Source organism: Salvia hispanica, chromosome 3, assembly GCF_023119035.1.
Source record: "Salvia hispanica cultivar TCC Black 2014 chromosome 3, UniMelb_Shisp_WGS_1.0, whole genome shotgun sequence".
NCBI lineage: Eukaryota > Viridiplantae > Streptophyta > Magnoliopsida > Lamiales > Lamiaceae > Salvia > Salvia hispanica.
The window spans coordinates 47,739,067-47,764,540 of record NC_062967.1 but is presented as its reverse complement, the minus strand read 5'-3'; the positions used below and the strand labels follow the sequence as shown (position 1 = coordinate 47,764,540).

At 35.3% G+C, this 25,474-nt stretch overlaps 3 protein-coding genes across 4 annotated transcripts; 2 read left to right on the top strand and 1 right to left on the bottom strand.

The window, feature by feature from the left end:
* The first annotated feature begins 1,533 nt into the window (after positions 1 to 1,533).
* On the top strand, positions 1,534 to 7,467 carry LOC125212290 (cellulose synthase-like protein D2). The gene is made up of 4 exons (XM_048112410.1): positions 1,534 to 1,771; positions 2,927 to 3,852; positions 4,435 to 5,242; positions 5,505 to 7,467. Exons 2-4 carry the CDS (start codon positions 2,966 to 2,968, stop codon positions 7,254 to 7,256), a joined length of 3,447 nt encoding a protein of 1,148 aa, XP_047968367.1. The 5' UTR covers positions 1,534 to 1,771; positions 2,927 to 2,965; the 3' UTR covers positions 7,257 to 7,467.
* A 6,742-nt stretch (positions 7,468 to 14,209) lies between these two features.
* Positions 14,210 to 16,728, top strand: LOC125209192 (protein ABIL2-like). The gene is made up of 10 exons (XM_048108801.1): positions 14,210 to 14,349; positions 14,441 to 14,551; positions 14,630 to 14,712; positions 14,785 to 14,935; positions 15,092 to 15,191; positions 15,283 to 15,366; positions 15,773 to 15,833; positions 15,907 to 15,995; positions 16,258 to 16,355; positions 16,428 to 16,728. The coding sequence occupies exons 2-10, from the start codon at positions 14,465 to 14,467 to the stop codon at positions 16,608 to 16,610; spliced, it is 936 nt and encodes a 311-aa protein (XP_047964758.1). The 5' UTR covers positions 14,210 to 14,349; positions 14,441 to 14,464; the 3' UTR covers positions 16,611 to 16,728.
* Positions 16,729 to 16,778: 50 nt separating this feature from the next.
* LOC125209191 lies at positions 16,779 to 23,146 on the bottom strand. Of its 2 annotated transcripts, XM_048108799.1 has the most exons (11): positions 22,924 to 23,146; positions 21,916 to 22,129; positions 21,693 to 21,764; positions 21,372 to 21,443; positions 21,141 to 21,238; positions 20,307 to 20,547; positions 19,613 to 19,723; positions 18,240 to 18,546; positions 17,547 to 17,713; positions 17,412 to 17,473; positions 16,779 to 16,911 (listed from the first exon to the last, which is right to left on the bottom strand). In XM_048108799.1, the coding sequence occupies exons 1-11, from the start codon at positions 23,029 to 23,031 to the stop codon at positions 16,807 to 16,809; spliced, it is 1,557 nt and encodes a 518-aa protein (XP_047964756.1). In that variant the 5' UTR covers positions 23,032 to 23,146; the 3' UTR covers positions 16,779 to 16,806. The 2 variants fall into 2 exon arrangements, with proteins under 2 accessions (XP_047964756.1, XP_047964757.1); XM_048108800.1 differs by lacking the exon at positions 21,372 to 21,443.
* Between the last annotated feature and the right edge of the window lie 2,328 nt (positions 23,147 to 25,474).

Here is a 25,474-nt window from a genome sequence, read left to right as displayed (position 1 = left end):
TAGAAGTCTGTGGATTTTGATGTATTTTAAATTACCAAGAGGACAAAGAATCCATTCCTGATAATTACATTAATAAGATATTTAGGTGGTGACAATATCGATTGAGAATTCGGGATGTTACACTTGGTGACTTCAATATCATTATTGAAAAGAATAATTATGATAAAGCCATCTCCTCGGCTCCTCCCCTCTATTTTCTTAGCTTTCAAAACAATTCCAAACTTCTGACAAACTTTATAACATGATATCGGACAGTTTGCAGAGATATCTCAAGTTATAATTTCAAACAAATGAAATGGGTGAAAAGTTTGTAATGACTAATGAGTCTTTGTATGCAAAAATGTCAAATCTGAAGAAAAAAATTGAAGATTGTTTACCTAAAATCGACCAAAAAGATAATTTAAAAGTGTAGAAAACAATCTTCTAAGTATATTACATCAAACTTAGAGATATGTAAAACAAAATTTAATTATGAAGACAACAGAAATACATATAATAAAATATAGTAGTATTTGTTATTCTCTATTACAAAACACCAATGTTTTGGACATAAACTATACTTAGTTCGATTCCTAATGGAGAAAAAATCTATATATAAAATTCAAATAGTAGTAGTACATATAGTATTTTGTTAGATGACTCATCATTCTATTTATTAAATTTGTAAGTTAATAATATTTTCAAAACATCTCAAAAGTTGAGAATTTATTATAAATAATGCTATAAATTATGAATATATTTATGAAATAATGTAAAACTCGAGCACACAATCTACTTAATTTATCTATATATATGCATAATGATGCTTTCCCTTTCCCACCTTTGATGATGCCTCATTTTCTATTCTAAAACATTATTACATTTCATTTTCCATTAGGATATAATTAATTTTGTATACCAAATCTATCATAATTTTCCGTAATGCCAATCTCTAATATGATTACTTTTCCATCACTATGTTCACTTTATTCCTAATAACATTCATGACATTCACTTTTTCAGCTAAAATCGGTTCCATGAATATCTTTAAAAAAATTTAATTAATTCCATAGACGCGAATGAAACATGACATATTTATAATAAGGTAGTAGAATTTTTTGTGTAATGAAGCACGACATAATATTATTCGGAATATTCTGTCATTATTCTTTCCTTGTAATTTCTTTAAATAATTTAACCTGGTAAAATAAAATGACGAATTTAAGTAAAACATTAGACCACCTTTGAAAAAGTAGAATTATTGAAGTGTTTCTCATAAGTTAAACCTAAGCTTGAATAACTCGGAGGCTTTAAAGTCTTCAATAATGCAAATAAGCTTAACCCAATAATAAAAATTGAGAATTGAATCAAAAATAAAAAACATAATTAAGTTGGATAAACAAAGAGTGAAAACGTGTAGACGAATGACAGGTGTAAGGTGAGAAAAGGCAGGTGCAGAGTAAGAGATACGGAGTAGTAGCAGAGGATCCAGACCTTGTTCGAAGGCGGCCCCATTAACCCCAATCTTCGCCTCACTGTCCGTCACATCTCTTTCAACATCTCCTTGTTCAATTTCAAAACTCAAGCGCTCAAAACGGCAAAAAGGATTAGATAAACTTCAATTCTTCGCCCCACCACCATATTCCGCCATTTTTCACATTCATCAACACAATCGAACAACTGAATATACAACCTACTTTGCTTCTTCATTTTTCAATTTTATAAGCCAGCACCGCAAAATCACTCTCGATGAGCTAGATTATTTCCATTTTAAGTTTTTAATTTCTCACAGGTATAGTTTTTGGCTTGAATATTCAGATCTCATCTGTTTGTGACGTGCTACTATCTTAATTTTTGCTCATTGTCCAGAATAAGTGTCATTCTGTTGGATTAGTGTATAAAACGATCCAAATTTATATATGGATTCTGTCACTGCCGTTTGAGTCTGTTAGGTTTCTATTATACTGTTTTTTTCATGAAATCGAGTTTTGGTTTGGTTTTCAACACGTTTTCTTCTTGATCTGCTCATCTTCTTTCGACTTGAGGTGTTTTGTGTTTTGAAGATTGAGATCTTTAGCTGCACATGAACTGATCTCTTATATCTATTCTTTACAGAAAATAAGTACTGTAACTTTTTCTTTTTTTTTGTGGTTGAAATTATCTAGACTTTCCCCAACTATTTGATGGCATTCTTTTATCGGCAAGTTTTAATTTATCCAAAAGAGCAGCTGCTTTTTACTTTTCCTGAAGAAAGAAATGCTGGATTTTGATTTTGATTGTAAATAAATAGTTTACACCCTGTGCAATCTGCAGCTCAAAATTCATTGGATTTCTTCTTTAAATAGCTTGTCTGCAAATTCTCTAGTTCAAGTAGTGTTTGCACTTGAAATATGACGAGCATTCTCGTCGTTCCATCCGGTTGGAGTCAGTAATGATTTTGTAGTTTTGGTTGCAATGTTTCTAACATATTCCATGTAAGTACTGATACACTGAATTCTGGTTTTAACCTAGCTTGATTATCTTCGTAATAAGATTAATCAGTTTAGTAGAGTATTTAGATTCTTAGATAATAGTGCAGTCTGCAAAATTCTAGTAGTAATACTTTTGATTGATACATTAATAATTTTACATGTTATTATAGGAAGATTTAGCAAATTCTAATACTTTTAATTAATCTAGTAATATATCTAGTTAGTGTTGTACTATTACACATTTTTTGTTCTAAATAATTGAGGTTGCTGACAAAATTTGAAGTCTATAAATACATTAATGAAGTGAATATTGATGTTTTGGGTTTAAAACGGTCATATGTAAATGGTGGGTTTCACTTAAAAAAGATGGTCATAAAAAGAATTTTGACTAATTGGACTGTTAGCAAAATATGTAATGTCTGTTTTTCGTAACTTAGTTAAACATATTTGATGTTTGGCTCTTTGATATGCTTCAGGTTTTGGTGAGTAGATAATTGTTATTGCATAGATTGGTAATGGCAGGAAGATCCTTCAGGCCATCTGATTCGCAGCCAGGGAGGGGCCCGATTCCTCCCAGTGTAACCTTCACAAGAAGAACATCGTCGGGCAGATATGTGAACTTGTCAAGGGATAGTCTCGATAGTGAGATAAGTGGTCCTGAGTTTGCAGATTACACAGTGCAGATACCACCAACACCTGATAATCAACCAATGGATTCTTTGGCCATTAGGGGGGAACCCCCGATTTCACAGAGGGTCGAGGAGCAATATGTTTCTAGCTCTTTGTTCACCGGAGGATACAACAGTGTTACCCGTGCCCACCTGATGGACAAGGTGATTGAATCTGAAGCAAACCATCCTCAGATGGCTGGGGCAAAAGGTTCGTCCTGTGCTATACAGGGCTGCGATGGAAACGTTATTAGTGACGAGAGGGGTGAAGATATTCTTCCATGTGAATGTGATTTCAAGATCTGCAGGGATTGCTTTATTGATTCTGTCAAGGCTGGTGGAAGCATCTGTCCTGGTTGTAAGGAGCCATATAAGAATACAGAATTGCCCGATGAGTCAGCTGAGCCTGGTCAGCCATTGCCTCTTCCATCAAATTCTGGAATGTCAAAAATGGAAAGGAGGTTGTCGTTGATGAAATCAGCCAACAGGTCAGCAATAGTGCGGAGCCAGTCTGGCTTGATGAGGAGCCAAACAGGGGTGGATTTTGATCACAATAGATGGCTGTTTGAGACTAAGGGTACCTATGGATATGGTAATGCCATATGGCCAAAAGATGGAGGATTCAGTGAAGATAAAAATGATGAAACAGGTGAGCCTCCAGAACTTTTGAACAAGCCATGGAGACCTCTAACCCGTAAACTGAAGATACCAGCTGCAGTACTCAGTCCTTATCGGTAAATAAGTTGGCTAATTTTGTTTTTGTATTTTGCTTGAGAGCATTTTCAGATTTTCATTGTGTATTTTTGTACAATTTCTATATTGAATTCATTGATCAAGTATTTTGACTAAGGAAACGTAAGGTATGCTAGATGATAATGTAGAAATTCAAGTTTCACATTTTTAGCTTAGCATACTTCTTGAATAGTTTATGATGTCTGTCATTGTTCATAAGCCAGATGTATTCCTAAAATCTACATAGGGCGTCATTGAGCACATTTGTGGTGTCCCTCTAGGCTATCAGTCATCGATTTGGTGGGGTTGTGCATTTACAATGTTGTTATGAGACTAACTTGAAACCTATACAAGAAATCCTCTAGCTGTAATAAATGATTTTTTAACATATTCCTGTAAGGTCTTGATGGCTGATGAAGAGTTTAAGTTCCATTTTTTCAGTAGTATTATTGATGAACATTTTTATTTGCCTTCTCATTTGTTCTCGTTATTATTTTTTTGACTGGTATAACCCATCTGTATAAATTTGAATGGATATGGTATAAAAGCTGACAAGCATCTCTCTTCATTTCTTCTTCCTCCAGGCTGTTAATTTTTATCCGTATGGTTATTCTTGGTCTATTTTTGCAATGGAGGATCAGCCATCCTAACGAGGATGCAAGATGGCTGTGGTTGATGTCTATCATCTGTGAGATTTGGTTTGCCTTCTCCTGGTTACTCGATCAACTTCCAAAGCTCTGCCCTGTTAATCGTGCTACTGATCTCAACGTGTTGAAAGAGAAGTTTGAAACACCAAGCCCTGCCAATCCAACTGGAAAATCTGATCTACCGGGAATAGATATATTTGTTTCTACTGCTGATCCAGAAAAAGAACCTCCACTTGTTACGGCAAACACTATTCTGTCTATTCTTGCTGCTGATTACCCAGTCGAGAAGCTCTCCTGTTATGTTTCAGATGATGGAGGTGCCCTCTTGACATTTGAGGCCATGGCAGAAGCTGCAAGTTTTGCTAACTTGTGGGTGCCATTCTGTCGAAAACATGATATTGAACCAAGAAATCCGGACTCTTATTTCGGCCTGAAAAAAGACCCATTTAAGAATAAAGTGCGCTCTGATTTCGTAAAGGATCGCAGAAGGCTTAAGCGTGAGTACGATGAATTCAAGGTTCGGATCAATGGTCTTCCTGATTCGATTCGGCGTCGCTCTGATGCATATAATGCTAGAGAAGAAATCAAGGCCATGAAGCTTCGGAGACAGACTGCTGCGGATGAAATATTTGAACCTTTAAAGGTCTCTAAAGCAACTTGGATGGCAGATGGGACTCACTGGCCAGGAACTTGGGTGGTTTCTGGTCCGGAACACTCTAGGGGTGACCATGCAGGAATAATACAGGTATATGCTCTTTATATTTGTTAATTTTTCTACTCAAATGATGTGGATAATTTGGTATATATTTATAAGTCCTTCAAGATTGCAACATGGTTTTCAGCATAACATGGTTTTCCTACTTTTAAGTAGAACCTCTTTGAAATTGAAACTGCACTTTACCTACTTGTATAAATTGCTTTTCACTGATGAAGAGTAGTTAGTTCATCCCTCTTAACTTCTTTGTATTGTTGATTCATTGACACTTTTGCAACTACGTAAACCGCAGGTAATGTTGAAACCCCCAAGTGATGATCCACTAAATGGAACTGTTGATAGTAGCCCACTTGATTTTACAGAAGTTGACATTCGGCTACCCCTGCTTGTCTATGTTTCTCGTGAAAAGCGTCCTGGATATGATCACAATAAGAAAGCCGGGGCCATGAATGCTCTCGTTCGAGCTTCGGCCATCATGTCTAATGGGCCGTTCATTTTGAATCTTGACTGTGATCACTACATCTACAACTCACAGGCAATAAGAGAAGGCATGTGTTTCATGATGGATCGTGGTGGAGACCGTATTTGTTATGCTCAATTTCCTCAAAGGTTTGAAGGAATAGATCCGTCTGATCGCTATGCAAATCATAATACTGTGTTCTTTGACGTTAACATGCGTGCTCTAGATGGGCTGCAGGGTCCAGTTTATGTTGGAACTGGATGCCTCTTCCGTCGAACTGCACTTTATGGCTTTGATCCTCCCCGATCCAAAGAACACTCCGGTTGTGGCAGCTGTTGTTTTGGTAAACGGAAGATTACTGCAACTATCAAAACTGCACCAGAGGAACACAGAGCTCTTAGGATGGGAGATGATGATGATGATGAAATGAATCCTTCTCTTTTCTCTAAAAGATTTGGTAACTCAAACTTCCTGATCGATTCCATCCCAGTGGCCGAATTCCAAGGGAGACCACTTGCTGATCATCCTGCTGTAAAGAACGGACGACCACCTGGTGCTCTTACCATTCCTAGGGAACTCCTTGATGCATCAACTGTTGCTGAAGCCATTAGCGTGATCTCGTGTTGGTATGAAGACAAAACTGAGTGGGGTAACCGTGTTGGATGGATTTATGGGTCAGTGACTGAAGACGTGGTGACAGGATATAGGATGCACAATCGTGGGTGGAAATCTGTATATTGCGTCACTAAGAGGGATGCTTTCCGTGGCACTGCTCCTATCAATCTCACTGACAGACTTCATCAAGTCCTCCGTTGGGCCACCGGGTCAGTCGAGATCTTCTTTTCACGTAACAATGCCTTACTGGCTAGTCCAAAAATGAAGATTCTACAAAGAATTGCTTACCTGAATGTGGGTATCTATCCTTTCACCTCTTTGTTCCTGATCGTGTACTGCTTCCTTCCGGCACTATCACTCTTCTCCGGTCAATTCATTGTCCAGAGTCTAGACGTGACCTTCCTCACGTACCTCCTCGTCATCACCTTGACTCTTTGCGCATTGGCCGTGCTTGAGATAAAATGGTCGGGCATCAACTTAGAAGAGTGGTGGCGTAATGAGCAATTCTGGCTGATCGGAGGCACGAGTGCTCATCTTGCAGCCGTGCTCCAGGGTCTACTGAAGGTGATTGCGGGGATCGAGATCTCGTTTACTCTGACATCGAAATCTGGAGGCGACGACAATGATGATGAATTTGCAGATCTGTACATCCTGAAATGGAGCTCGCTGATGATCCCACCTATCACCATCATGATGACCAACTTGATCGCCATTGCTGTTGGTTTCAGCCGGACTATATACAGCAACATACCGCAGTGGAGCCGTTTGCTCGGAGGCGTGTTCTTCAGTTTCTGGGTGTTGGCTCATCTCTATCCATTCGCTAAGGGACTGATGGGGAGACGAGGAAGGACCCCCACCATCGTGTTTGTGTGGTCGGGCCTCATTGCCATCACCATCTCCCTTCTCTGGGTCGCCATCTCTCCCCCGGAGGGCGCTACTGGAATCGGAGGTTCGTTCCAGTTTCCATGATCTTCCAGACATGTTAATTTGCATAGATATATGTTGGGGATTTATCCTTTTTAAGTACTCCATATTAGTTAGATCAATGCTGCAACTTCTTTTTGTTTATTAATTTTTGCTATGGTTAAATTAAATGTTATAGAGGATAAAGACAAGATGAGATGACAGATATTCTTTGTCATGGAAAATTTAAGAGTATAGCTGCTTGCTGTATTCATCATCTGCACTCTTCATTTTATTTTCTTGCTGACAAAAGGAGATTTTCAAATGGCTGTATTTCGAGATCTGGTTAGAGTTTTGAGCAGGCATGCTAATGCAAGTGCTTAAAATATGACGTTCGTATTAAAAATAAAAATTTCAAGTTCCTTCTCTATGAATGTACATGTGCTTGCGAGATATAATTGAATTTGAATATCTGTTTAATTGTGGTTTCAAACTTTCAACCGGTATTCATTTGACTAATTATTGTAGAAATTTGTTTGTCTATGTCATAGTAGAATTAATTCTAGAAAAGTGATCATTCTTTGAATGAATTTATTAGTTACGAATATAAGAATGAATGTGTAAGTTACGAATATAAGATTCATTTTTATGAGTTTTAAGAAATGTGAATAAATATAAACTGAAAAAGTTATTTGAATGTTAGTTTTAGTTTTATATATTTTCTTTGTTCATAAAGAGATAGTTTTGTTTGAGATGATATAACTCTTTTAAAAAGTTCCTTTATGGTTATGCTTATAGCTTTCTTTAACTTACTAGCTCGATTATCCAAATATTTTTGTAATTCATATATTCTTAAGATATTACTCTTAATTATATTTTATATACTCTTGATTTACTAATTATAGTAATTCATAAATAAGTTCACCCAAACCTCTCCTTAGAGTAACTTTCATATTTTATCCTAAACTTTGGTTATCTCACATCAGAGAAAACAAATAAGTATTCATAATTATTAGCCAGCTGTGGATGTGAAAGAATAGACAAAAACATGAAATAACTTCAAAATTACATTCGAAAACATTAGAAGAATTTAGTTGTGGGCCCTCTATCTACGTCCAAGTTGAAAAAAAAGAATGCTAAACTATTAATAAATGCATTCACAATTTCACACCCCTAGTATCAAACAAATAAGTGGTCTTCATTCTAAATCTTTAATAAGTCAATTTGTTAAATGTATAAGCTATTAATAGACTTGACAAAATATAATTTCAAAAAAGTCAGGAAAAGAGTAGTCCCCCATCAGCGTCGATTACAGCTGCCATTCCCCTTTCCATCTTCCCCACCCTTTTATTTTATTGACAAAAGGGCCAAAATTGATGATTTTATTAATCAATTATAGATTCGACAATCAAATTGATTGGGGTAATTTAATTGATTGGATTATCTTTTCTTGGCTTTATTTGATGAGATGCATCACACGAGGTAAATTGTCGCAACTAACTGTGACTAGGAATGTAAATTGGATTAACCCGCTCGGGTTTAGGCCAATCCACTCGGGTTGTCGGGCTATTTGGGTGCGAGTTATTCGAGTTGTGAATTTTTCGGGTTAAAAATTTTCGGCCATAACTCTAAATCTTCGGGTTTCGAGCTAACCCAGGGCTACTTGGGTTAAAAGTGATCTTATGTGTTACTCCCTTCGTCCCCGATTAAGAGTCACACTTGCATTTCTGCACTCGTTTTGTAAAAATAATAATAAATAGTTAAAGTCGATAAATAGTACTCCCTCCGTTCCATAGTAATAGGGGCGTTTTTCCATTTCCGTATATTCCATAGTAATAGAGTCATTTCCCTTTTTAGTAAAAGGCAACACATTTTTCCACACCTACTTTACTCTCTCTTACTTTTTTATCTTCATTTCTCTACCTTTTTCATTTTCCACTTTATTCTCTCTTTACTTAACTCACCTAACTTCTTAATCACCGTGCCGAAAAGTTCTGCCTCCATTACTATGGAACGGAGGGAGTAAAATAAGATAGAGAATAAGGTAGAGAAGAGTCTTCTTTACATTATTCTCTCTCTTACTTTATCATTTTTTTCACTTTAACTATTTATTATCATTTTTACAAAACGAGTGCAGAAATGCAAGTGTGACTCTTAATCAGGGACGGAGAGAGTACTTTCTATCCAATTCAATATTCTAACTTATAAAAAAAAATTGTAGCAAATAGAAAAGTATTATGAAAGTGATCAAGAGAAAGAAATTAATAGCAATTAAAAATTGAAACAAAATACATACATATCACTAATTATTAGCACATGTGGATATGACTACAATTGAATGTAAATCATGCATTTCAAAGTAGTTGAATGACATTCTTAATTGTATACCCAAAACATAAATTTTAAGTAGGTAAAAAAGATAGTATAGGATAGATAGTACTATGTCAAAAAATAAACTCTATGGAGTTGAATGACATTCTTCTAATCAATAATTTTTGAAGCTTCAACCGGATCATTCTCTTAGATGGAAAAGACGTAATGCAACGTTTAATATAAGTATAAAATAATAACATCTATATTCCATATAACCATAAGTTTCAATTTGAGAGAGAAGACATAATTACCATATACATCATATCAATGCTGCTTTTAATATTGTAATTATCATATATACTTTATATAAGTATATAACACAAAATTTTAATTATATTTTTATTTTAAATGCTCAACCCATGGGCAAACCCACAACCCACTCGGGCCAGCCCGCATAACCTGCCGATCCGAACGGGTTAGCCCGTGTAGCCCTATTCTGCATTTAGGTTACGATTTTCTAGCCTTAACCCTATGATTTTACCGGGCTAGCCGAACTGCGGGATTCGGAATAGATTGACATCCCTAACTGTAACATCTAATCGAATTACCTAAAAAAATCAATTCTAATTATATTTTAAAGACGAATATTAGTAGTATCATAGTATGATTTATTCATGTGAAAGTTACTCTAATTTTTTGTTCACGACAAAGTTGTGCAATGATGAAGGCTTAGCATATATCTTTGCTTCCCAAGAAAATCATAATATCAAAATTTATGAATATAATTAACACTACTATTTGTCAATTTAATAGCATCATTCAAAGGCGGCATTCTTCACTACTTTTTTGCCAAATGATAAGAAGATCCGATCATAATCCACCGACACTGATTAAATTATAATAATTGAGATTGAGAAATGAGAAAAGTATGATTCTCTTTATCAATTATAATTCAACTGCTTGATAAAGAATTCTGAGCTACCCAAAATAATTAATTTCCATTCTATAAATTTATTGACATTTATTTGTACGTTTACATTAACTACCCAATTTTGTTAATTTATCACTACCCTTTCTGAAATTGACTTCAATATATTCAATTTGATACAGTTATTGAAGAAAAGTAAACCTTTAACTAATTTAATTACTTGGAATTGGTTGTTGTGAATTGTGACCACCTTGTGTAAATATGTATAATTGCTAATAAATCTGATTTATTGCCTCAGTATTTTGCTTGCAGCATCACCTAGAAGAGAAAATAAAAATTCTTCATATTTATAATAATTGGGAAATGATATACTCCATAAAGAACGTTTAATTAACAAATGCATCCACGTTGCTTTTACAATAATCATTCAACTGCCCCACCAGAATCAATGCAAGAATTTAATCCACAAATTCAGAAATATGCATATTATATGGACTATCTTTTGGGTGTATAATATAAAGTGAAGTCATGGAATAATTACTTATTCATAAAACAATAAAGAAACAATGACAATCATGATAACAAAAAACATGACAATTAGCTAGCTTTTTTTAAGTGAGAAAAAAAGCAATAGATAAGGAAAAGTGGGATGAAAAGTGCTAAATACACCCAACATCATTACCCAAGTTTTGAGGGAGTGACCAATACTATTTGGAAAGTCTATAGTTCGATGAAAGAGATGAATATTATAATTAATATCTTTAGGCTAGCTATAGTTTATTGTTTTCATTCCGTAAAATGAATAGTATTGTATAGAGACGTATTTAGTGAGTTAAAATTCATAAAATAGGTCAAGATCCAAACAAAATTACAATTCAATTTCAATAAAATTAAAAATATATTATTAAACGAGTTTATTTGAATCCAAATCTTAATTTGTCTAACATAATTTGACACATTAAATAATGTTATGCGAATTTTCGTGAATAGGCAAATCAAAAGGTTTGACAATTTGGACTCCACATTATCGTATGGAGCACGTAACTCTAGTTTCATTTATGTGAAATGTCCCCGACTCGTACTAATTCATCTTCATGACATTTCAATCTGCATTTTGTCTTTCTTCAATCGTGATAACTCAATAAAAGGACTGTATAATATATTTTTGAATTATAATTAATAGTTAAAGTGAAGAATTATGATAAATAGTTAAATTGAAGAGATAGCAAAGTAATAGAGAGAATTCTCTTTCTTACTTTACACTTTCTCCGCTATAACTAGTTCTACTATTTATTAGTATCATTTTGAAAACATACAGTAGGATCCATGAAGAAGAAAGTTAATGCAGAGAATACTAAAAATAGCTTGAGTGTAGAATTTGTTGTTTTTCATTCAATGACCAAAATGCTCCAAGAGCTCATACATATATCCATCGTTGGAACAATCTAGAACCATTAACTAATCTTCATTAAGTACAAGATAAACCATAATAATAACACTAAACAAAACTAACTCTGCAAAACATCCTTCTTCTTTATCTTTGATCACCACGTCTCTTCAAGTACAAGAGTGGTCCTCCACCTTAGCTGTGATCTTGGGTACAGTCACGAGCTCAGCTCGTGTGGAGTTATCAACAACTTTCTCTCGTGCGCTGAACACAGGATTCACACAATGCTCTTCAAGACTTGACACTGTTGCATTGCTGGCAGTGACCGAGCTATTTTGGCAATGATATCTAACACATTTTTCCAAAACGAGTGCAAAAATGAAATGACTCAAGTAACATGAGACGGAGGGAGACTTAAAGTGAAAGATTGGTCATTGAAGGTGGATAGAAAATACTATGGTGCAACTCTATTTCAAGAAATTGGAGCTCTTATAGGACCGAATACAAGAGCTTGAGCCTTGAGGTAAAAGATATTTATACAGAATGAGACCCATTAAATAAGATTGATGGATTAGATAAAGATCAATTTTAAGAATGTTATTCGCTTAGCTAGGTAGATAGGGTTTGTTAATCTCATGAAAATGTCACGTAGTATTAATTTTGACTTATGAGTTTTTACCTTATCTCGACTAATATTGGAATAAGTGAATCTTAAGCAACCGAACATTCATCCATGTACAAGTATATGGAGTAAGTTGGTTATAATAATATCAACAAGATCCAAAAACAGTTTAGGAACAAAGAAAGCACACTTCAAAATTTAATGGTCTTATATCAATATATCAATAATATCCAAATACAAGTAATACTTGCAAATTAAAAGTATTTATTAGGGTTCAAAAAGTTGTTGTTGATCTTACCAAATATAACTACATTATTTATGACTCATAAATAGTCAAGAAATGTGGCGTGAAAACATAGTCGTTTTTTCTTACCCGCGTTTTAGGATACTAGCAAAGAGACATAATTACTCCAATTAATTCAGGAAATAGCTAAAAAATTAAAAATATTTTAATTTAAATTATATTCTAACTCATATCCTATGACAACGCATGAATATATAAACATGAGTGAGCTCTAAATTCTAAATTATTCTTAACATATTCGAATGCTATTATGCTTGGTTACAATTTCAACATTTGATTAAATTCTTGCACACTAATTCTGTCCGAGTATGCGTATGTTTCATACTATGCATACAACATTTTTGGGTACTGATACCATTTAGCATATACAAATCCAATACAAAATTTTACACTCCATACATCCATTAAATAATATCAGTAGTAAAAGGCGAAGATTTTAATCATCAGTAAAGAGATACTTAAAGAAAAAATTAGTTAAAGTATTACTACATTAGTAAAAAGATATTCAAAATGAGACACATCTTATGAAGAGAAATTTATCATAGACACTAGTAGTATAGTACTAATTTGGGTATGTGAACTGTAAGAAAAAAAAATGTATAGTGTAATTATTTATTGTATAATGTGAAATTATTAGGAGTAATAAATATATATCTCACACACATGCGTGTGAACATATATAGACGTGTGTGGCTTGTAAATTGTACTAATAATTATATTATAAAATCGGTTAGTTGAGAAATATTTGGCAGATTATGAATGCATGCGAAGTAATTAAGATGCTTTATACACAGTAGGTGGCAGAGTAATGTAGCATATATGACAAACTAAAATGCTTTTGCTGACAGCAAAGTAGATATACTTTGGCTGCCTCCGTCATTTATTTCTTATCAAAATCTCTAAATCAAGAAATATACACCTAATACTATTATTTATTTAGAATGAAAGTCATCTCTCTTATTAAGCAGCTACATACAATACCATACTCACATGTACAACAGTAAATTCTTCACCTTTATTTTCAACCCATAAACGTTTATAAAATGCTTATTAGAATTTTTTTTTAAAGGAATCGTTGTAATTAACTCAATATACTAGTAAAAGATTTCCCATTTGAATGATATCTATAGAAATTGAGTGTCATCAAATAAAGAGGCGTAATGAAAAATATGAAGAAAATGATGACATCCAACCTTAGATGTAAATCTTGAATTTAGTAATTCAATCCATTATTCATTTCTGTCTTCTGAATTATTATGAGATTTCAGATGCATCAATCCTAAATATTTTGTTGGGCTATTATTTTTTTTATACTTTTCACTTGATTATTTAATACTCCTATGTTAGTAAAATTAATGCTTTCCATATCTTGCAAGCCCACATCCTCTGTAGTAGTCTACACTACATGACACTGTCAGTCTCCATCCCTTTGTGCAGTTATAATCATTCTTCCACTCTCCAACCAAATACATGTAACCCATTTTTCATTTTTCAAAGTTAGTTTGATGGATATGATTTGATGATATTAACTTTTTGCGGCCAACTAGACCACTCTTCTCTCACATCATTTATTGCTTCTATTCAATCTTGCACACTCATTTATTTGTAAGAAAATTTATGTCTTAATAACTTGTTTGTTGATTAAAGCTCTACTCCACTTTGTCCACTTATGGTTTTCCCACATGTTCTTGTTTAGGTACCTTCACACACACAGAGAAGAATGGGTTCAATTAGTACCCCTCACAAGGTCTCCAACTATGATGAAATCTTCATGCAGCGTAGTTTGCAGTTTGCAGAGAGCTTGAAGGTTTTTCCTATCTACCAAAAAAGCTACCACTTGAACCATTATTTTGTAGTGATTCTGATTTGTTTTGGGATTTTTCAGGATCTCAAAGTTTTAAAGAATCAGTTGTATTCAGCAGCAGAGTATTTTGAGTCATCTTATGACAAAGATGATCACCAAATACTGTATGGTATTCTCTGGTTTGCAAACATTTTATTGAATTTGTATGTATGTTGAGAATGATGATGTGTGTGCAGTGTGATGGAATCGTCGAAAGATTATGTGACGAAAGCTGTGGTGAGCACGGTCGACCATTTGGGGTCCATAGCTGATAAACTCAACAAATTCTTGGATGAGAAGGCTGATGAATTCTCTGCCACAAGTATTAGATTTTCTTGCATTCAACAGGTACAACTGCTATAACTACTTTGATTAGATTATTCCATTCTTGTAAGAATGGAAGAAATTGGTCCTACTCTAACTCTTGGAGAACATCAATAGCAGAAGATATATCAACAGTTTAAGAGATTTTATTGGTTTTTTTGGGTGTGGGATGTGTTGTAGAAACTTAGCGCATTTCAAGGATTTGTCGACTTGAGAGGCGTATCACAACACTCGTTGATGGTTGAAGCTCCCAAGCACCATAAGCAGTATATTGTTCCAGGCAACTATGTTATTCTGTTTTCTACTTATCTTAGAATTCAGAATTTGCTTAAATATGCCAGTTATAGGTTTTTAGTTTATTTCTGTTGCAGAGTCTTCCGAAATTGGGAAATCGAAGTTGATGTATAGAGATCATGTCTTGCATCCCCGGTATGATATGAATCATACCAAGCAAGGTTGGATATTTTCATAACTTGTTGGGCATCAGCTCTTTTAACTTATTTTTGTTGTCTTTTTCATGGATTGTTTGTTTGAATAGATGATTAATTTGTGGCATATTCCAATGAATCAAGACATCAGGTAAATAATATTTGTATTAGGTTGTGAAATCATATTCTGACAAAGTAGTTTATGTCCAAGATAAGAATTAATCTTATGTGGTGTGTCAGTGTCTGCATCAGATTATATTTGGATTTTTGTTGTCTATAACAGAAAATAAAATAACATACTGTATTAAGATTAGTAGTAGGGACTGCATTTAGAATATTAAAGCTCATTCTGAGGAGATTTAGATTTTCAAGCATCGGATGAATGTTTGAACACCAAGTTCCTGAGCAGTAAACTGACTTGTTAGTAGTCCAGATACTCCATCTGCTAAAGCTTTTCAAGCAGCTCGACTAAAGCATCAGCCACCGTTATCAAGGTACAATCTGACACAAAGAAGAACACATTGCATTTTTCACCTCAGATTCATCAAGCCAATCTTACTTGTGCAGAAAAGGACACCCGATGGTTTCTTTAGACGAACCGTCTCAAAATCCTGCCCACTTTTCTTTTACGCGAGCCATGTCTAAGAAAGAAACTGGTTAGTGAGTAAAATCTGAACAATTCTGTAAATTGGCTCGACTGCTTTTGCATATTTGCATCTCCACTACTTCTGCTCTTTCTTGTGTTGATTCAAGATTTCATTTTGTGTCCAAATCATTTGGTTGATGTATGTTAGTATTCTATATGAATATTTTGGTAGATAACCGTGCAGGAAGTTGAGGGTTTAATTGAAATGCATAACATAAGCGTTTTTAAAATGGAGGCGGCTCTTATGAGGTTAATGTTTTCATGTAAATCAGGGAAGCGTTCAGTTTCACCACTTAGTTTTCCTCTCAAGAGGTCTGGATCTGCTGCTAAGAGATCAGTCTCGCCTACCCCTTTGTACAGTAATCAACAGGTAAGCCAAGAATCAATTGTTTGAATTACAACATTATGGTTTCAAGTTAGTAATGTAGGAGACATTTGGTAGATGCAATGGCAGAGACCAACAGAGCCACGAAGAGCTATGTCAGTGAGCAGAATAGGTGACACGAAGAGGGAAGGACAGATGATAGAGTCGTATACCAAAAGAAGTAAGAATCTGTTCAGAGCTTTGCTTAGTGCTCATCGGTCAACAAAGGAGAATCATAAGCTCCAAACAATGTATAGATAGATAGACTCTCTTTTGGCTGCTATAAATTTATTATCAAGGCAGCCAGCTATATCAATTCAAAGATATGGTTGTAATAAAGGGTTCTTACGACATCGGAAGTTGAGCTCTTATTTTCACAGTTACAATCAGTATATAGGAGCTTTATGATGATAAGGTCTCAAGCTCTGTGGCACACAATATTCTGTCAAGGTTCCTCTCAAAATCCAAGATCAAAACTCGGGATCTCATCCATATCCTTTGTCTTGAGACTTGCCTCTTTGAGATCATTGTTCCATCTAGAACTGCTTCCCTTCTTGTGTTTCTGCAGCTAGGCAAAAAGAAACATCTTTATTCACTATATTTTCAAATATGAGGATGCCTTTTCTGTGCTAGATGACAACTGAAATTTCACTAAAATCAGTGCACCAATAGAGACTTATTGGTTTGTGCTCATCCAGAATATTATTACTGTGAGTTGGTAATTTGTGTATTTCCACGAAAAAAGAATAGTAACCGAGAATTAGACTAGTCTATGCTTTATCAATAGTTATCCAGAGGTGATAAACCTTCCTATTTCCAAATTTAAAATATTTGATCGTTCTTTTACTGTAATTGGCTTCTAGCTACTTTGCTAAAGGATTAAGTGAACGCATATTCAAAAAACCTTCAGTAGCTCTATGCATAAAGGATACAAAGGACTGCATGTTCAAGTTAATTAAGCTAGTCATCTCATAAAATTAACTAGCAGGTTAGCAGTTTAACTACCAAAGCATTGAAGTATTAGTCAATTAAATTTTAAATCAAGATGTTTCAGAATTTCACCTCAGCTGATTTCCTGCAGCTCAAACCATTTTTTAGTGCAGCATTTGATCCAACTACAACCTCTGCAAGATGAAAATGCAATAAACCATCATCAATAATTTGTCCGGTGATGGGGCATGTATTGCAGTAACTCACCTTCACATGGGAATATGTTTTCTTGCTCTTCATTATTGTATGTTCTGGTGAGACCTATGACTTCCTTTTGGCTATCAGCATTCATTGCAGCAGCGGCTTCTTCATGAGACTTCATAGATGAAGAACGTGCATCATAGACAGGAGATACAAAGTTCCCTGTTTGTTGTCTGTAATAAAAAAGATTCTTTAGCAAAGTGTAACTCGGTTAATTAAATACTACAAGACAGGTATGCCACAGTCAAGAGGAAACAAGTTTGCATCATCTGAGCAAAAGAATCTTGGGTGTTTTCAGCCATAAGATTCAGTATAGCTTGGATATAACAGACAGGAAGCATCGCCAGAATTCTTTCATGTTTATATCAATGCTAATTTTGATATCAGAACTCTTCACCTTAGATAAAGCTACATGAATTACTTAGTTTCGAGAAGAAAGTCAATTTACTTTTAGTAAGGAACTAGTGTAATCTCTCAATAACAGAAACTAAAGTGCCACTCTTGACTCTTTCATTGATGAGAATTGTCTACATAAACATCTTATAACTAGTATCAGTTCCTAGAGTAGTTGTGCTCCAGTTGCAGATGCTACAGAAACCAGAGGCATCTTGTTCAACCAAACCAAAATGTGCCATGATTAAGACAATTCCTCTTTTTACCTGATATACAAATACAACAGCATGAATGCAAAATTTATACCTGAGATGAAAGCTAGAAGGTCTAGCTGGAGGTACTCTTCCATTTTCAGGAATTTCACTCTTTTCAGTTTTTATCTTGACTTCAGTAGGTTCAGATTTTATAACCTTAATCATGATATCATGCTCTGACCCTTTTTGTCTCAATTCCTGTCTTGCAGTTCCACTACATTCTTCCTCTTTTATATGATTATTGGTACCAGACAGAAACTCTGAAGGATGTGACACAGCACATTCCTCGGTAAAAGGCTTATTCACAGAGACAACCTTCCCCTCACTTGGTTGTCTGAGAATGGACAATATATCGCAGACTGTCATAGAATTAAAATACTTTTCAGTCTTCAACTATAGGACAGCAGAAAAAATGTTGTAAAATGGAATTAGAAAAATCCTATTTTTTTTGTTATAAATCTGATATGAAGACTAATGAGTGATTTTTACAATTTCATGTCTGTTGGCGGAAAAGAAAACAAGATAAGAAACCAATATCCATGACTTGACAGAGAGATTAGACGTATTTTCTGTAACCAGAAGCTACAATGAATGGTTCATCATGAAGGTAGATGAGCTCTGGATTCCAAGTGCACTATTTTAACAGCAAATGGGAGCATGATTAGGTCATATTTAATTTATTACACGGCGCTCAAAAAAATCCTTGGCACCAATCTTATTATCTCAGTGACTCCGAAGTCCGAACGGATTGCTTAAGAACTTATCTAATGCATAATGGAACTTAATTGTTAAAAGTAAATGTGTCTTCCCGAAAAACTGCACTGCTGGAAATGCATGAAAAAAGCATTGTTATTGGTATACTGAAGGTAACAAACTATGGATTTCGTTCGAGTGGCATTGCCCTCAAATGAAAGAAAAACAATCTCAATCAGGGAGAAATATAAAACATAGTATGTAAATCATCATTTCAAGATAAATAGAAGCCTCTAAAATGGTGGCCTGCAGAGTTATAAAACAGAGCTTAGTTTGAATTTTTATGAATCAAGTCTCTATTATCTAAGAAAGGTTCATGAGAAATTAATTACACAAACAGTAACATTATCAAACCAGAAATCCTTATCGCTGAACAACGTTTGTATCATGAGAGGACAAGACATTATTTTGCAATTGGCTTAAGATTAATTACTAAAAGCAAATTTCTAAGTCTCTCGGAGCACCTTTAGCATCTGCCTTCTGGTACCAGTAATCAGATGTATATGAAACTAAAAGGCAGACTAAAAGCTCATTATTTTTCTCAAATACTGGACTGAACACAAGTAAGCTAATACGCAAAAACAACTAAAAAGTATCTTCAGATTGAAAGTACACTTTCAGAAAAGAGTATGAGATCCTATGGTTGCGTTTTCATATCAAGAGACCTCTTACCAGAACGTTTAGGCTCTGCATCTCCCACATATAATTTGATGTTTTCAGACTTGTAGCTTGGATCACTTAATTTAGTAAGTGTGCCTTGAGAGGTGCCACCTGGTGTTTTTCCTTGATACCCAAGAAAATATGGGTTGTGAGAAAAGCTATAAGAAATCTGATTAGATTTGAAGAATGAAGATTGAAGACAGCAAATTTCCAAGTGATTATACAGGATGAGGGAGATGCAAGGACTGCTAGCTAAGTGTTATTTCAGCTTTAAAATGCAGTTGAAGTGCTTGCACAAAATCCGAATGAAAGATGATGATTCAGATTGCTGCAGTAAATGATAAGAAAATTTTAGAACACTGTTGAGATTTGCACGATAGACCCATTTAACTTCTTAAGAGAAAAGATATCTAACTAAATGACCAATGTGATATATGGTGTATTCAGCTAATGCCAAGCGTAGTTTCCCATTAATAAGCTACAGTTGAAAATGACATCTCCAGTGACTGGTTCTATTTGTTCATCCTGTGCTAAAGTATCTAGTTTTGACATGCAGTGTGGGGAGTTTACTAAATTTAAATGAGCCAAGCTCTAATGCGAACAACTAAGTAATAAGACACCATGAAGATTCAACCAGAAGTGATACAACATTCTACTTTACAGTTTACCCAAAAGCAGGTTTATAACATGGAAAGAGGGTAAATACCAGCAGGAAAATTTTTAATAGTCGGGATTTTGGTATGGAAATCAACGAAATCACTTTTTCCAGCTATGTCACAGCTTTTTCCTTGAATGTTTAAGTCAGTTGGATGCTTATGATCTTCTTCCTGCTCTCCAATATCCACTAAATGACCATCCAAAACAAGTGATTCACCAGAGCAAATTTTTTCATCCTTTTTCAGAAACTTTCCATCTAAGTGTCTCCTGTTTGTATCGTACAGCTTAACCTGAAGTAAATTAATTAAGAGTCAAATTAGGGTGGTTTTTATAGGAGTTGTTAAAAACAAACTACACTTGATAAAAACAAACTACACAGGATAGGAAATGCAACTGAGTTATATTTCAATAAGATAAAATCTCAACTCAATGGCAACTTCTTATTATCCTGGACACCAGATAACAGTCTCCATGAGCAGCATATACTAACGAAATATCTTTTGATTTCTTGTGATGCAGTAGAGAATACAATGACATGGAATGGATAACCGTATAAACTTGACAGAGTTCATTTATGAAGGATATAGTCTTATTAAAACATAGAGTGATAGTAAGAAGTCAACTAAATAAATATTCTTTATCTTCCTTTGTAACACAAAGCACGTGAAGAACTTACTTTTCAAAAGATTAAACACTGGTAGGTAAGAGGAAACAAGAGAAGACAGAAAAAAGTTGAAAGGAATCATAAAACATTCGCATAATATAAGTGTATTGATTACCATTTTATGTGATGCAATTTACCGTTCAGAAAAGCATGTGCATGATCACAGATAAGGTTATGTACAAAAAGAAAAGAAAACTAGCTAGTTATATTAGTTGATACCTGTCTTCCTTGTGATCCACGAATTATAAGCTGTAGAAAGCCATCATGATATTTCTTTGCCTTTTGTGTTATTTGTGACGTGTATAAGACCTGCCATTCTTTACAGAAGAAATAAACTGTTTATCTTTTTTTAATTTCAAGGACTTCTTTAAGAATTAAAAGAATAACTAGATAAATCCAAAAGAATAAATGGACATTTCATTACTAGTGCATTGTGAGCTAGAAATCTACCTTTTGTGCTGAGTGTCATATCCATACAATTTGGTGAGGAATCTAACTTATTCACTTCACTTTTCTTGAAATCTAAAATAAGCACCAGTTGAAAGTCCAGTTAATAATTAAGAAAGACCGGGATGGAATCAATTATCAGCAACAATGCACTCTATGGACAACATTTATTCATCAGAGGCATTATACAAATCTTAGCTGCCACCTTCTTCCACAACCACCAAGATGTGCTGTTTTTTAACTTAATACATCCAATACGAAAAATATGTGGATAAATTTCAGGACATAAATTAGAGATGAAATTATGAATATTTTTAAACTAACCTCTGATCATTTTCTGTGATGGGCTTATGTTAATGACTCGTCCTTTTCTTTTCCCAACCATAGGCTTCCTATCTTTTCCAGAAGCAAAAAAGTCCACAGTTATTTGTCATGCGGCAATGCACAAAATACAAATTTACTCCAATCTTGACAATTTCATGGAAAACAAACAGTAAAATAAAAGAAGATTAACCAAAAGATTAAGGTAATGAAGTCTATATATTACTTTGGGAGTCGTAGTAACATGAACTGGATGTTTCTGCAAATTTCCCACCCTGATCTTGAGATTTCAAAATAGATGTAGGTCGATGGCCTTGACATAGCTCACCAAGGTCAACAAGGTAAGAACCAAATGTGATAGTTTCACCAGATGTGATGAGATCATCTTTCTTCACAAACCTAGTCTCCAAGAGCTTGTCCCATTCATCATACAGCATGAACTGATCATGAAGGCATAAAATTAATACTATTTATTATACATAGCATTTCTTATTTGAACCAAAGAGCGATGACACTAATGCATATCATCACTGAAACAAAACATTAAAAACATCTGGAACTGAGATTCTGAATTGATAAAATGTCTTCACAAAACATATGACATCTCATCTGGAAAAGACATTTAGCTAACCAGCTCAATAACAAAACCTAGTTGAAAATATTACATCTGGAGGATATCTGGCTCTCATTGTCTTTGGATAGTTAATACTATGATATAAACAACTTAATATCACTTCGCTTACAAGTGGCTGGTACCGAGTCTGCAATGCTATTAACAATTCAAATTTAACTAAAAAAAAAACAGAAGGTAGAAAAGTTGAATGGCTGAAAATTTTTCTGATAGAATTACAATATAACAGGCGTGTTTTGAAAAACTGTATGATTTGTGTTACAGAAATTGTAAGCTGATCAGACTATCGCAATAGGTATTAGCAATTAACTCAATAAGATTATCAGCAAAGGTAACCAACCTAACCTGGAATTACGAATTAGAAGGTCGCATTTAAATTTTCCTCTATTTACAACACTGCCTTCTTTCACAAATATAATACCACAGGCGATGGAGCAAGAGAGGGGAGTAACTATGGAAAAATGCAATCAGAGATAATACTTAAATAGAACTGTGCACCATAATATGAGATCAGCAAACACTCACCCTAAATCCAATTGGCATAACAATGATATGCATAAAATAGATGAATGTTGTATGATTCCTTTGGAGATGAGGAGAAACCTTATTTCGAGATGATTGAACAAGTAGAAAGCCGTCGTGATAGACTTTCCGCTTCTGCTTAACGTGATTCGTGTACGTTACGCTCCACCGCTGAGCTTCCTCCTCCATTGCGAGGCAGAGACTGATTTTGTGCTTGTGCGGATCGATTACCGGAAACTTAGCTCAATTCTCTTAAGAATTTAAGATAGGGAACGTATTCGCAATAGAAAGAGGCGTATGGAAAATGCGGTGTTTGGCGTGGCGGGAACTGAAATACTCCATATAACAATTTCAGTATTTTATCAACTTTTCGAAACAAAAAAAATGTGCCATTCAATTTTTTATATTACCCACAAATTAGAGGATTTGTGTCAGTGTATGCTTTAATATAGAAATAAAGTTTTAAAATATACTATATAACAAGCAAAAGATATACAAGTAGTACTGTAACAAAAAAATTTATATGGCTTTGAAAACTCAAATAATCTCAACTTTACATTTTTTATTCAGTAACATTCTCTAGTATTAAAATCCTTAAAATCCATTAATCACATTAGAGCATCCGCAGCGGTAGGGAAAACCGCGTCCGTCCGTCCGTGCCGCTGGACAAAGCTCGTCCGTCCGCCGCTGGAGGTCGTCCGTCCGTGCCGCTGAGCACAATTACGTGGCAGCTTCTGATTGGCCAACGGCATAGCCGTTGGCAATTTCGTTTTTTTTTTTTTTTTAAAAAAAAAATCAAAATTTATTTTAAAAAATGTTTTTAAATAAAAAAAATTATTTTCCCACTTCCCAAAAAAATATATCCGTTTTCTACCCACTTTTAATTTATTTTTCAATTTTTTTCCCCAAAATTCACATTTTCATCTATAAATACCCCAACTCCAACACAAAAAAAATCACATTCTCATCTATTATCTATTCTATCATCATCTACATTCTCTCATCTTTTTTCCTCATACTCATCTCATCTAAATTCTCACCACACTACACAATGTCCGGCTCCGGCGATCACCCTTCCGGCAATCGCGGTTGGAACCACGATTGGTTCGACTCCGAGGCCGGATATAGTCCGGAAACCCAATTTACGGCCCCTCCTCAAACCCAAGGTTCGCAAGCTCCGGGTGGCTACCGTCCTTACCCGTTGCACGACCTAAACGCCCCCGGGTTCGGGTGGGCACCCGAACCCGGATCGGGAGGGAGCAACAGCTCTACTCCTACTCCTACTTCTGTTCCTACTCCTCCTGTTCGTGGCACCCGCACCCCGTACACTCCGGGAGAGATGATGGCGATGTTCAAAGCCTACTTGGCAGTCTCCGAAGATCCGGACGTCGACACGAACCAAACCGCGGATACGTATTGGTGGCGCATCACTCGCCTCTACAATGAAACCCGGCCGGCGGGAACCATCTATCGCAATGATAGTATGGTTCGCAATTGCATCTACAGATGCAACGAAGCAATCGGGAAGTTCCAGGGGATTTACCTCCAGGAAGAGCGGTCGGCGGGGAGCGGCACGAACGAGCTCGACATCGTCACTGCCGCCTTGGCGGCATACCAACGGGAGGAGTTCAAACCGTTCAAGTACCTCGATTGTTGGCAGGAGGGGCGCCAACATCCGAAGTATAGGAGCGGCATAGCAAAGACTTTCTCCTCCAGCTCCTCCAAGCAAACGGTCCAGGTCGGTTGCCCTATCCGACGGCGTCTCCGATGATATGGCTACCCAGCTTGCCGGAGCTAACTTGGGTAGCCCCGACGCTGGCCCGAGCGGTTCCCGCCCGCAAGGAAGGAAGAAGGCGGCGGCCAACCGCCCCCGCCGTCGCGCCTCGACTCCATCCGCCCCCACCCCCGCCGCCCCCGCTCCCTTTGTGCCTCCTCCACCCCCGAACAACACGTTGTGGGCCATCTTGAGTCAACTCTATATGAACGATACATCTCGGATGACTCCGGATCAACTTGCAACACATGAGCAAATGATCCGGGGTCTCAAGAGGCAATTGGGGATAGAGGACTAGTCTTCCACGTGTGTAATTTTTAATTTGTAGGATTTTAATTATGTATTTTTTATTTTCTAGGATTTTAATTATTTATTTTTATTTTTAAGTATTTTAATTATGTAATTTTTATTTTTTAGGATTTTAATTATGTAATTTTTATTTTTTAATGTATTTTTATAATGTAGAAATGTTTTTAATAATTGAAGTATTTAAATTGAATAATAGAATGGTGGGACTCTTGAAGCTTGTCCTTAGCTAAGAGCACAGATGTGGATGTTGTGCTCTTAGCTAAGGACAAGGAGTAAAAGTGGGTCCGGGTCCACCTCCGTACTCTTAGCTAAGAGCACGGATGGGGATACTCTTAATGGATGAGTAATACTAGTACTCCACTTGAGTATTCCATACAAGTAAAATATGCATGTATCTTTTAGAATATAAATTTAGAGCATTTTCAACTATTTATATTAAATTTAAATCTATTTTAGTGTAAATATTATATAAAATAGTGATTTTAGGGTAAATCAAGATAGGTTACTGAAAAATAAATAAAAATAACTTAAAGATCATCTCTAATAGTA

Coding starts and splice junctions, on each gene's coding strand:
- LOC125212290 (XM_048112410.1), top strand. CDS start 2,966: ATGGCAGGAAGATCCTTCAGGCCATCTGATTCGCAGCCAGGGAGGGGC. Junction 3,853..4,434: donor GCAGTACTCAGTCCTTATCG/GTAAATAAGTTG, acceptor TTCTTCCTCCAG/GCTGTTAATTTTTATCCGTA. Junction 5,243..5,504: donor ACCATGCAGGAATAATACAG/GTATATGCTCTT, acceptor CGTAAACCGCAG/GTAATGTTGAAACCCCCAAG.
- LOC125209192 (XM_048108801.1), top strand. CDS start 14,465: ATGGGTTCAATTAGTACCCCTCACAAGGTCTCCAACTATGATGAAATC. Junction 14,936..15,091: donor GATTTTCTTGCATTCAACAG/GTACAACTGCTA, acceptor GATGTGTTGTAG/AAACTTAGCGCATTTCAAGG. Junction 15,192..15,282: donor TAAGCAGTATATTGTTCCAG/GCAACTATGTTA, acceptor TTTCTGTTGCAG/AGTCTTCCGAAATTGGGAAA.
- LOC125209191 (XM_048108799.1), bottom strand. CDS start 23,031: ATGGAGGAGGAAGCTCAGCGGTGGAGCGTAACGTACACGAATCACGTT. Junction 21,239..21,371: donor TATGACACTCAGCACAAAAG/GTAGATTTCTAG, acceptor TCTTCTGTAAAG/AATGGCAGGTCTTATACACG. Junction 20,548..21,140: donor GTGGATCACAAGGAAGACAG/GTATCAACTAAT, acceptor AATTTACTTCAG/GTTAAGCTGTACGATACAAA.